The sequence below is a fragment of the Xyrauchen texanus genome, chromosome 50, assembly GCF_025860055.1.
Source record: "Xyrauchen texanus isolate HMW12.3.18 chromosome 50, RBS_HiC_50CHRs, whole genome shotgun sequence".
NCBI lineage: Eukaryota > Metazoa > Chordata > Actinopteri > Cypriniformes > Catostomidae > Xyrauchen > Xyrauchen texanus.
The window spans coordinates 22,310,566-22,322,788 of record NC_068325.1 but is presented as its reverse complement, the minus strand read 5'-3'; the positions used below and the strand labels follow the sequence as shown (position 1 = coordinate 22,322,788).

Genomic DNA, 12,223 nt, shown 5'->3' with positions numbered 1-12,223 from the left:
ACGCACACACTCACACAAATTCACACACACACACACACACACTCTCACACAAATTCACACTCACGCACACACACTCGCACACACACTCACACACACACACACACACACACACACACACTTGTATCTGCATCATGTATTCAGTTGTCCTGCAGATCTCAATAATACAGTAAACAGAGAATACACACACACACACACACTCTCACACACACACACACACACACTCTATAATACAGTAAACAGAATAGGGGAAAAGTTTGTATTTGCTCCACAGGATAAACATGAGGGAAATGGCGCCACCTGGTAGGAAAATACAAATATAATTGTTGAACTCATATTTTGAACTCAGAGCTCCTGAATGAAAGAATAATATCATATAATTCATGATTTGATGCTTTAATGTCACTGGGATCAAATATTGCAGTTTTAATGGGTTTCAATGGGGAAATTTTTGTCCTGAAGGTCCCGAGTGTAACTATTATAGATGGATTATAGGAACTGAGGTTGAAATATCACAATTTCTCCAAAACTACACACCTTTGGCAACATTTTTGCCGTCGGCATTAACAATAAAAATGAAAAAGACAAAAATGTCCCGAAGCTCGCACAGGGGTTAAGAAAATATAATTCGTTAAATAATCAAGGCAATCTTTTATTTATGTATAATTCACCAGGTGTCCACAATTCAAATTCAGGCTTCAAAGACGTTTAGATATAAAATGTCTTCTTGGCCAGAGATTGCTCGTTGTAACTGCATCTAAAGGATGATTTCTAGAGATCCAATAATAATGAAACATTTGTGACTGTCTGGTTCAGTGCACATTTAACACACTTCACTTGCTCAATTAAAAGAAATGTGCCGTCAGTTTCTGGATGACAGAGTTCGAGTAATCTCACTTTCATGGAAGATTTCACTGGAGGGCCACGAAACTCCAAACACCCACTTTAATAAGGGCCACATTACAAAAACCCACACACACTTCAAGGAGTAGCTAATTAAAATCTCATCTTTATTACAAGCACATGTACATCATATTCCAAGAACATCCTTTCTAGAAGGGGAAACTCGATGGGAGAGTCCATCCGTTCACATCCATTATTCACAGCGCTTGATTCACGGTGAACATGACGTGATTTTACCTCGGAAATGAGGGAGAGCGAAAGAGATGAATCGCATAGAGTCACAGTTGTGAAGGAAAATTGTAAACGCTCCAGTGCTTGTGCACCAAAAATAGTGCATGTGGGGAAATCCTGATTTCCTGATCCCTCGCTGACACAGTTCAGCTTCGACTTCGGCTCATAAACACATCGACAATATCTGTGTACATCGTTCATAAACCCTTTCTTTAGTAAACTGACGCGTAGTGCCGAGGTTTAATATAACTGTTCTTACAAACATTGAATGATTTGGGCAAATCGTTCTGAAAACAATATTCAAATAAATGGTCGCATCATGCAACGATTAGGGTAAATAATTCATTATTGCATCACATTTACGTAAGAAAAGTTGTACAATCAATATACACAGAATTAATTCTGCTCATGTGTCATGAATGAATCTTCCTGGTTTGCTGAACGGTGCACTAAAAATATCGGAATAAATTGCACATTAGAACAAAACAAACAGTTCAGTGCACCATCTGGCTCGACCACTTTGTTTCAACACGATTCTTTTAGTCTTTAAAAAACATCTTTGTTTCTTTTTGTGACATCAATTGTGAGGAGCACAAGAAAAATAGCTTTAAAAATACTCTACCAGGACTCCAGTTATAGTGCAAGAACCCACACACTTCACAACATACACTCACGTTCTGACGCCTAATCTCCGGCGTAGACAGGGCTGGATTGGTGATCTGGCATACCGGGCATTTTCCCTGTGGGCCGACACACTTTGGGGCCGATCAGGGGCAGACTGGCCATCGGGGAGAACCTGGCGGGCCGGTGGGGCAGCCGCGAAACGGGGAGAATGGGCCACGATAAACTGAAATGAGCCGCCGCGTTATGCAGAACAGGCCAGAAAACGGTGCCGCTATATGCCAAAGAGGGTTGCGATATGCGGAAAAGGATGAGGAAGTTTTGGGCCAGTTGCTATGTAAAATCCCGAGCCGATTATTCTTCCCAGACCACACCTAGCGTAGGGTTAAGTTACGGTCAGACCTAACCCTAACCCTAACGCTACACACCCGCCATTGGCCACTGCATATCTGACTCGCAATCCATCATTAGATTATGCTATCATAAAATCAGATTCGTCATTGAAAAGAGGGGCTGTTCACACTCCGTAAATTCCCTCAGCTAGCGGAAGACAGTCCGAGAGAATTTCGTATTTTGTGCAAAAGTGATGTAATCTGGATGGGGTGTTTAGGCTAACTGCAGTTTCTTATAAATAAATTAAATTAATGTAAGCACCACTATAAAATTATCCATAACGTACATTTCCATTCTTTTTTTCAACAACAACAACAACAACAACAACAACAAAAAAATACGCTTGCACCAAATGAAGTTTCGTTAGTCTGGTATCGGCATCTATGTCGTATTGCTTCGTGCGGTCGAATCCAACTGTGGTCATTTCGCTCCGTAATGAAACGTCTCTTTACAACACAATGCAAAACCAGATACTGCAAATATACAAATCAATGTACTACCGTGGAAACATTTGTATCTACAGTTAACCTCAATTTCTGGAGGTAGCTTTGTGTAGTGCAGGCAGATCCAAAACACAAACTCACATACATCTGAACACACACTCGGCGACTGTTGCTATACAGTTGTGACGGTGAGTAAAGACGTGGGCAGCTGTCGAGCATCTTCGCCCGCACCGAGGCGAGTTCCGTGGGTCAGGAGTTCCTCTACAGTGGTCCAGTCGTCAAGCACCTTTCGGTTCCTCAGACGACTTAGTTTCTGCTGGCTCATCTCAAGAACTGTACTATAACGGTTATCTATGACCCCACCCCCATGCACCAATCCGGTAACAGCCACGCCCCCTCTGGCCATCTGCTGTCGCTGTTTCTGCAGCATGTGCTCACGGCGTTCAGTGCGACTCCAATATCGACCCATACGGACATCGGAGTGGCTTTCCTCATCTGTGCTCATGCCACTACGCTCATCCGCCAGACGGGATGCTCGATCTCGTAACATCTGGTTTCGAACTGCCCGCATGTTTCCGCTAGCTGTTTTCCGGGTGGCTGCAGTGGGCATGTGGCCCTCCAGAGTGCTGTAGAGACCGCCTCCGCCCCCTGCGCCCAGGCGGTTGGCAGGTTTAGGCCAGGTATCATTGGTGTCCTGACTGGGCGTGTGACTCAAGGTGTGGAAGCGCACGTCTCGTTGTCGGCCGGGTGGCTGCTCGTTCACAAAGTTCTGCTGTAGCTGGGGTTCAGTTGATGCTCGCATCCTGTTGATGTCTTGAAAATTTTGAGGCGGAACCCAGCGATGGTCGTCAATTGGACATACCAATGACGGTTGACTCATCATATGTGTAGCTTGTGTAGTGCATGCAGTCTGTGCAGCGAGTGCAGGGTGTGCAACAGGGTGTGCCAGGTGCCCCATACTGCGCATCATGGTGACATCCGGTTCTTCAGGTAGCTCCATTGGAAGGTCGATTGTGTGGCTGCAGTGATGCAGCGTTGCGCTGCAGTAGTTGGGTGACGCCGGGTGACTCGCCCGCCTGCGGTGCTCCATGGATGCAGGATGGTGATGCAACGTCCTGCTTCTTCTCAGCATTCCTGCAGAGCTTCGATGCGGCTGTGGCCTCCGCTGGCCAGATGGGGTACTGCAAGTAGAGTGCACAGCGGGATTGAACAGCGAGCCGCTACTTGAGCTGTGTCTGTTCAAACTCGGTCGCTCCTCTTTGCGGTACTGCACGGATGACACTCGGGACAAGCCTCGCGACCCCGGAACTGCGGGTATGCAGAGGTTTTGAGGCTGCACCGTTAGCGCCTCAGGGATGGCCTCCAACTCGCGGTGTTTTATCTGGCTGTCTCTTCGTTCACGGGAAGACGGCTCTCCCTGGTGGTGCATACGAGCGTTGTAATGGCGCATGCGTCTCTCTAGCAGTCGCTGGAATCGCAGAAACTCTCCAGTACTGACGCTGTAAAATCCAGAGTCGCTCAGTTCTGATGAGATGAAGGATTCAGATGAAGGTGAACCTCCCCCTGCGTGGACGTGGCATTCATCAAGCCCCTCCTCTGTCTCCACCCCCGACAGCTCGCCCTGGTGGAAACTGCCATCCGTCCAGCCGAGACCGCTGTCCAGCTCGTGGTGGAGGGGCAGGTAACCGACGGGTTTCTCCATCATGTAGTCTTCGTCATCAGTCTGTCAGACACAAACATACACACATATTATTAAATGAAAGCAATACGCCACTCAAGGCGGTGCGTTACAGTGATTTTACCATGGTACAATGATTCTACTTTGTGTTCTTCCTAACAACACCACACTTAAAGTCATGTAAGTTCTCAGACGGCTACTATGAGCACATCTGAGAAAGTTGTAGTCACTGGATTTGAAGATTGTGACGTTCATGACATCAAATCTTTTTTGAGTTTTGAATAAAACACAAGATTTCCACCAGCAGAACCGTATAGTCCTCATTGTTTTCAGAGTTATATCTGTGAAATAATCAAAGCTTCATTACTTTTAGATGGACAGAAATTCTGACAGCAAAGTCTACACGGGTCTCCACTATATTGTCCTATGAAGACAGTGAAGAGGCTACCACGGCATATTTTGATGTTTTTTCCCCACAGCAGTCTATTATAGTGGTATCAATGATTTCACATAAACTCGCCACTAAACAACACGTAAAAAACTGTGATTGGTGTCTTTATATATCTTGTCTGTGTGGGTGGTTCTTGGCCAAAATAAGCTGCAATGTGGACCAGACAAGGCTTTTAGTTAAAAGTCTAAATATGTGACACTACAGTATAGTAGCGTAAATGATAACATAGTATTTATGTTTCGGTGAAATATCCCTTTCCCTTTGACTTTGTGAAATCACAAAGGTTGAAGGGAAAACAAGTTTCACATTTAAATGATATATGAACTGAATTCATTGAACTGTAGCAGATTCGAGCTGGGAGTCACTCTTATGGCAGACCGGCTGAGAATATTCAGTATTTATGATCGCTAGTTGCCTGGTAACACATAACTTACATAATCTGTGACTCCTCGCCTCTTGGGCTGTGACAGATCGAGATGCTTTTGAGAATATTCACACTACAGTTCTACAAACTACAGATGCAATCCTGAACTCTCAGCTCGAGTCTAGTTCTACATTCATTCAGTCAAAGACTCTTCATTAATTGTTGATTAACATTTGAAGATTATTGATTAATTCTCCATAACTGCACAGATGGTGAAATAGTTCCAGGTTTAGGGTGTAGGGGTTAAGGGTTAAGTTAGGGGTAAGGAGGTAGGGTGAAGGGAAAGGGTTAGGGGTAAGGGGATAGTGTTAGTGGGTAGGGGTAAGGGTTAGGGGTAAGTGTTGTGGGTAAGGGTTAGAGGGTAGGGCTAGGGGTAAGGGTTATGGGTAAGAGGGTAGGGATAGAGGGTAAGGAGGTAGGATTAGGGGTAAGGGGGTAGGGTTAGCGGGTGGGGGTAGGGTTATGGGTAAGCGTTAGGTTTGGGGTAAGGGGGTAGTGTTAGGGGGTAGGGGTAAGGTTTAGGTTTGGGGTAAGGGGGTAGTGTTAGGGGTAAGTGTTAGAGTGTAGGGTTAGGGGTAAGGGTTAGGTTTGGGGTAAGGGGGCAGTGTTAGGGGGTAGGGGTAAGGTTTAGGTTTGGGGTAAGGGGGTAGTGTTAGGGGTAAGTGTTAGAGTTAGAGTGTAGGGTTAGGGGTAAGGGTTAGGTTTGCAGTAAGGGGGTAGTGTTAGGAGGTAGGGGTTAGGGCTAGGTTTTGGGTAAGTGGTTAGGGTTTGGGGCAGGGGTTAGGGGTAAAGGTTAGGTTTGGGGTAAGGGGTAGAGGGTAGAGTTAGGGGTAGGGGTAAAGGTTAGGTTTGGGGTAAGGGGTTGAGGGTAGTGTTAGGGAGTAGGGGTAAAGGTTAGGTTTGGGGTAAGGGGTAGAGGGTAGAGTTAGGGGGTATGGGTAAAGGTTAGGTTTGGGGTAAGGGGTTGAGGGTAGTGTTAGGGAGTAGGTTTGGGGTAAGGGGTAGAGGGTAGTGTTAGGGGGTAGGGGTAAGGGGTAGAGGGTAGTGTTAGGGAGTAGGTTTGGGGTAAGGGATACTTGACAGTTTTAAACGAGAGAAGGTGGATTGGATTCAAAGCAAGACCGTATTTCTACATCCAAGAGCGTTTTAGGGACGAAACCCTCAGAACTTTACCGAAGTGCAATTGACGTCAAACGTCAAAATATTACAAATAAATGCATACCTGAGGTTTATCGGCCACTTTGCAATGGCCGCATTACCACCTTGTGTGCATTAAATGCTCAATAATTCAATAGTCATTCATCAGTTATTCTTTATGTAGGTTCTGCTCATATTTTCATGCTCTTTTAGAAGTTGTAGTTTGAAAAAATCTCACCTGACTCTGGAAGCTTCTGGGCTCATCTGGATTCGCATTGCAGCAGCCAATCAGACAGTTTTGTCCCTGAGAAACGGCATTCGAGAATTCTGGGTCCTAAAAAACGATAATTAAACAAAGAACCAGACTGTTATTGGATGTGACGATTTATTGATAATGAATCTGGCTTCATTTGACCCTTTAGTACACTTGCCCCAAAGACTGCACCCGTGACACGCCAAGAACAGCATCATTCTTAATATCATTATTGCATTTGAAATGTTTCTGCCCTAATGAGAAGAACATTTGTCCATTCATGAGCAATTATTAGCATGACGAGTGTCATTATCTTTGGTTTTTAAATGACTGTTAAAGGGAAACTGTCAGTCTCTGTCTCCTTCAGTGGCTTTATTTCCTCTCGCCCACCGCACACGTGAGTCGTGTTCGATTGTCTGTGTGTGTGTGTGTGTGTGTGTGTGTGTGTGTGTGTGTGTGTGCATTCCCAAGCGTAGCTAAAAGCATGAATAATTCCTGCGCATAAGAGAGAAGCTTGATTTTGAAATACGTGTTTATTTGGAGACGCACACAATTTAGCATCTCTTAACACTACACACATAAAATGAATGTAGCAACTGCTTTTAAACATTCATTTGAGCTTGTCGCTGTAAAATTAATCATAAATGATTGATATTGATGTTAGCGTCAAATGCTGAAGTGCACAATTGCTATTTCCTGCTTAAAATAAGATTTTTCAGTGTGTGAAAATGCAGCTATGGTGCCTCGGCCTATTTGTATTTATTAATATATTTTAATCAAAATTATCTTTTAATCATAATGTAAATATCACAGTCGAGTTTATTTTTGCTCAGGCAAGAGTTTCCGAAAAGCTGCTTTAAGACTAAATGGATTATAAAGAGAGCTGTACAAATAAAATGGACTATATATAATTGATAATTTATATTATATTATAAATTATAAAATGCTTTAAATATGTTCATGTAAAAGCACAATGGACTGTTTTTATAGGTTGTATAAATTAATTATATATATTATAGAATCAATTCATACAATATTTTTAAACATGAATTTATTGATTTTAATAAACAATGTTTTTATAAATTATACAGTATATTTATTATTGCTATAAGGTCTAAAACAAGGTTCTTTACATCAAGTGTAAATCAAGCAACTGCATGCATGTCCTTATGAATATTAACGCATGCTTATTATCATGCATGTATTATGTTAATGACTTACGTTGCAGGACAGGCGGTCTCTGTGCTCCAGGTCTCTGGGTGTGTTGGGCAGGTATTCGTACCTGCTTCCGTCTCTATGGTTACCTGGCAGAGTCATGTGATTGTAGTACGTCCTGAAAAGGCGGGAAAAGTACAAACACTCATATATATGTGGTTTATGTAAAATGAGTATTATATAGTGATGACACAGCTCTGGCCCCGCCCCCTTCACTTAAGATGCATTAAATGATCTTCTTCTTGCACTATTAACAGTGTGAAATGTGTGTCCAGTCGGTGTCAACAGTGTCGCACCTATCCGTGTGAGGCAGGTGTGGTAAGGTACAGGAGTGCGCTCGAAGAGGATCCCACGAGCGCTCCGTCTGCGTGCTGCAGTCCGTCGTCCTGTTATACGGCAGGCTCCGCCCCCTCCGGCCCTCAATCTGAAGCGTGATTGGCTGCTCATAGCTGGCCAGGATACGAAAGGCCTCGCGGTTCTGCAGGTGCGTCAAATCCCGACCATGAACCTGAATGACAAAGAACAAGACCAAGCGATTTTAAAGACTCCATGAAATGGTTTTATAGTAAAATTGTATTTCCTGTCTTGAAATGGAAAGTTGGGACGTATGGAAGGGCTCGTTTAGCCAACAGGCTTTAGCTATCGTCACAGCGCTGAACATGATTTGGTACTTGCTAGTCGATGGCTGGTGGTATTTAGCGGAAGGGGCGTTCACATTTTAGAGAGCATTTGATTGGACAAAAGCTGTGCAGTGCAGAATGGGCATCAATCATTTTGGGACTTCAATCGTAAATCGTTCAGAACACCATTCTTACGTAAATGGTTTCATCGAACTAAACGTGTCATTACAAATGTCTTTGTGTATTATTCACGAGACATGAACACTCATTTCTGTATAAATTGATCATATAAAATAGACAGAAATGAGTTGTGTTCATGTCTCGTGAGTAATACACAAACACTGTAAAGTTTAAATGTAAAATTGTATGTAAAAAAAAATATTTGACTCTCATTTGAGTGACCGCCAGCTGTTGTCATACACTCTATTTAACCCGATCTCTCTCACACACACACACACACACACACACACACACTCTCTCTCACACACACACACACACACACACACACACACACACACACAGTTTAATCACTTTATAGGTTGACCATTGTAACACATCCCCACTCAGGACCACATCTGTACTGGACTGGCACACACACACCATGAAAATAATCATGTATGTATGAGTCACGAGAGAGTGAGAGCGTGTGTGTGTGTGTGCGTGCGTGTGTACGTGTGTGTGTGTGTGTGTGTGTGAGAGAGAGTGTGTGCGAGAAATGAGAGGACAAATTGGACATGGTGTATCAGCTTCAGTGTCACTCATACTCACTATCAACACACACGCATAAAATCACAAATACAGATAGAATCCTGAACATACACACTCATCACACACACACATGCACACTCATCACAATCACTCACTCACACTCTAACACACACACACTCATCACACTCTAACACACACACACACTCATCACACACACACATGCACACTCATCACAATCACTCACTCACACTCTAACACACACACACTCATCACACTCTAACACACACACACACACTCATCACAATCACTCACTCACACTCTAACACACACACACACTCATCACACTCTAACACACACACACTCATCACACTCCAACACACACACACACACTCATCACACACACACACTCATCACACACACACACACTCATCACACACACACACTCATCACACTCTAACACACACACACAAACTCATCACACTCTAACACACACACACACTCATCACACACACACACTCATCACACACACACACACACACACACACTCATCACACACACACACACACACACACTCATCACACACACACACACACACACACACTCATCACAATCACTCACTCACACTCTAACACACACACACACACACACTCATCACACTCTAACACACACACACACACTCATCACACACACACTCATCACACACGCACACACACACACACACACACTCATCACACTCTAACACACACACACTCATCACACTAACACACACACACATCACAAATACACACACACACACTCATCAAACACAAACACACACACACACACAGACACACACTCATCACACACGCACACACACATGCACACTCATCACAATCACTCACTCACACACACACACACACACACACTCATCACACTGTAACACACACACACACACTCATCACACACACACACTCATCACACACGCACACACACATGCACACTCATCACAATCACTCACTCACACACACACACTCATCACACTCTAACACACACACACTCATCACACTAACACACACACACATCACAAATACACACACACACTCATCAAACACAAACACACACACTCCTCACACACACACATACACAGACACACACTCATCATACACAGACACACACACTCATCACACTCTAACACACACACACTCATCACACTAACACACACACACATCACAAATACACACACACTCATCAAACACAAACACACACACTCCTCACACACACACATACACAGACACACACTCATCATACACAGACACACACACACTCATCACACTCATCACACACACACACTCATCACACACACAGACACACACACACTCAACACACACACACAGACACACACACACTCATCACACACTCACACACTCATCACACACACACACAGACACACTCATCACACACAGACACACACTCATCACACACACTCATCACACACAGACACACACACACACACTCATCACACACACAGACACACACACAGACACATTCATCACACACACACACAGACACACTCATCACACACAGACACACACTCATCACACACACACACAGACACACTCATCACACACACACACAGACACACTCATCACACACACACACAGACACACTCATCACACACAGACACACAGACACACACTCATCACACACACACACACACACACGCACACACACACACACACAGACACACACACTGGACTCACCCCAATGCTGTCACTCATCCACGGCCGTGACAGTCGGCAGCCCATCACCACGGCAACAGATGCGCAGAATCCTGCGGTGATGCTGTGAATTCACAGAGCGCTGTTTGAAGAACAGTCGCATGCATCGACACACACACATGCATGCACACGGTCGCATGCACAGCTGCAGTGAGAGAGATGCGCAGCAGAATCACACAGCACGCTCTCTCTCTCTGATCGCCCGCTCGCATCACTGCCACTCCAACACTCAAGCCCTGCCCACCGCAGTATAGTAACCCTGCTGGAACACAAGCCACGCCCCTCACACATACACACACTGATTGGTCGGTCAGTGGTGCCTGTCAGCTGAAAGTGAGAGCTGATTGGCTGGTAGAGCTCAATCTTCTCTCCCTCTCTCTCGACCATTCAATCAGATTGCAGACTATAAAGATTAATTAAACATTTAATAAGAAAACACCCTCAGATGTCCACTTTCAGAACATCAAATATGCACTTAAAACTGAGGAACAATTGTTTGTTAAGTCCAGCATCACTATCATTATTGATCAAACCTCTAACAGTAAATATTAAACATTCAGGGTTTTTGTGCTATAGACATCAATGATCCGTCTGTTACTTCACTAAAATATTACCTAAAAAAAACATAAACTTACATTAAAGAGGAGAGACTATTCTCTTCTGATGTGGACCAGTAAGAAACCACCAAGAACACCATAGAAATCACACAGTAATGCTCTAGCAACTACAGAAAAACCTTAGCAACTTCCCAGAACACCCTAGCAACCACAAAGCAACATTCTAGCAACCTCTCAGATCACCTTAGTAACCACATAGAAACACCCTAGCAACAATATAGAAACACTCTAGCAACCTCTCAGATCATCAAATACACACCTGATTGCAAATGCATAGCAATGCTCTAACAACCTCCCAGAATCCCCTAGAAACCGCATAGCAACATTTTAGACAACTTCCAGCAATGCTCTGACAACCGCAAAGAACACCCAGAAACTGCATAGCAATGCTCTAGCAACCACCCAGAAAACCCTAGCAATGTAATAGCAACAATCTAGCAGCCGATGAGAACACCCTAGCAACTGCTTAGCAATGCTCAAGTAGCTTCCTAGATCACCCTAGCAACTGCATAACAACATTTTAAAAACCACAAAGAACACCCTAGTACCCACATAACAACGCTCTAGCAACCACCCAGAACACCCTAGCAACTGCTTAGCAATGCATTAGTAACCTCCCAAATCACCCTAGAAACTGAAAAGCAATGTTTTAGAAATCACAAAACACACTTTAGTAACCTAACAGCAATGCTCTAGCAACCACCCACATAACCCTAACTACCACACAGCAACCACCAAGAAGACCCTATCAACCTCCCAGAACACTAGCAACTGC

The 12,223-nt window shown here is 44.1% G+C and overlaps 1 protein-coding gene across 1 annotated transcript; it reads right to left on the bottom strand.

Annotated features, from left to right (window-relative positions):
• Window positions 1-274: 274 nt before the first annotated feature.
• Window positions 275-11,034, bottom strand: LOC127641342 (uncharacterized). The gene is made up of 5 exons (XM_052124303.1): window positions 10,814-11,034; window positions 8,043-8,254; window positions 7,753-7,864; window positions 6,517-6,612; window positions 275-4,311 (listed from the first exon to the last, which is right to left on the bottom strand). Exons 1-5 carry the CDS (start codon window positions 10,856-10,858, stop codon window positions 2,761-2,763), a joined length of 2,016 nt encoding a protein of 671 aa, XP_051980263.1. The 5' UTR covers window positions 10,859-11,034; the 3' UTR covers window positions 275-2,760.
• Window positions 11,035-12,223: the final 1,189 nt, after the last annotated feature.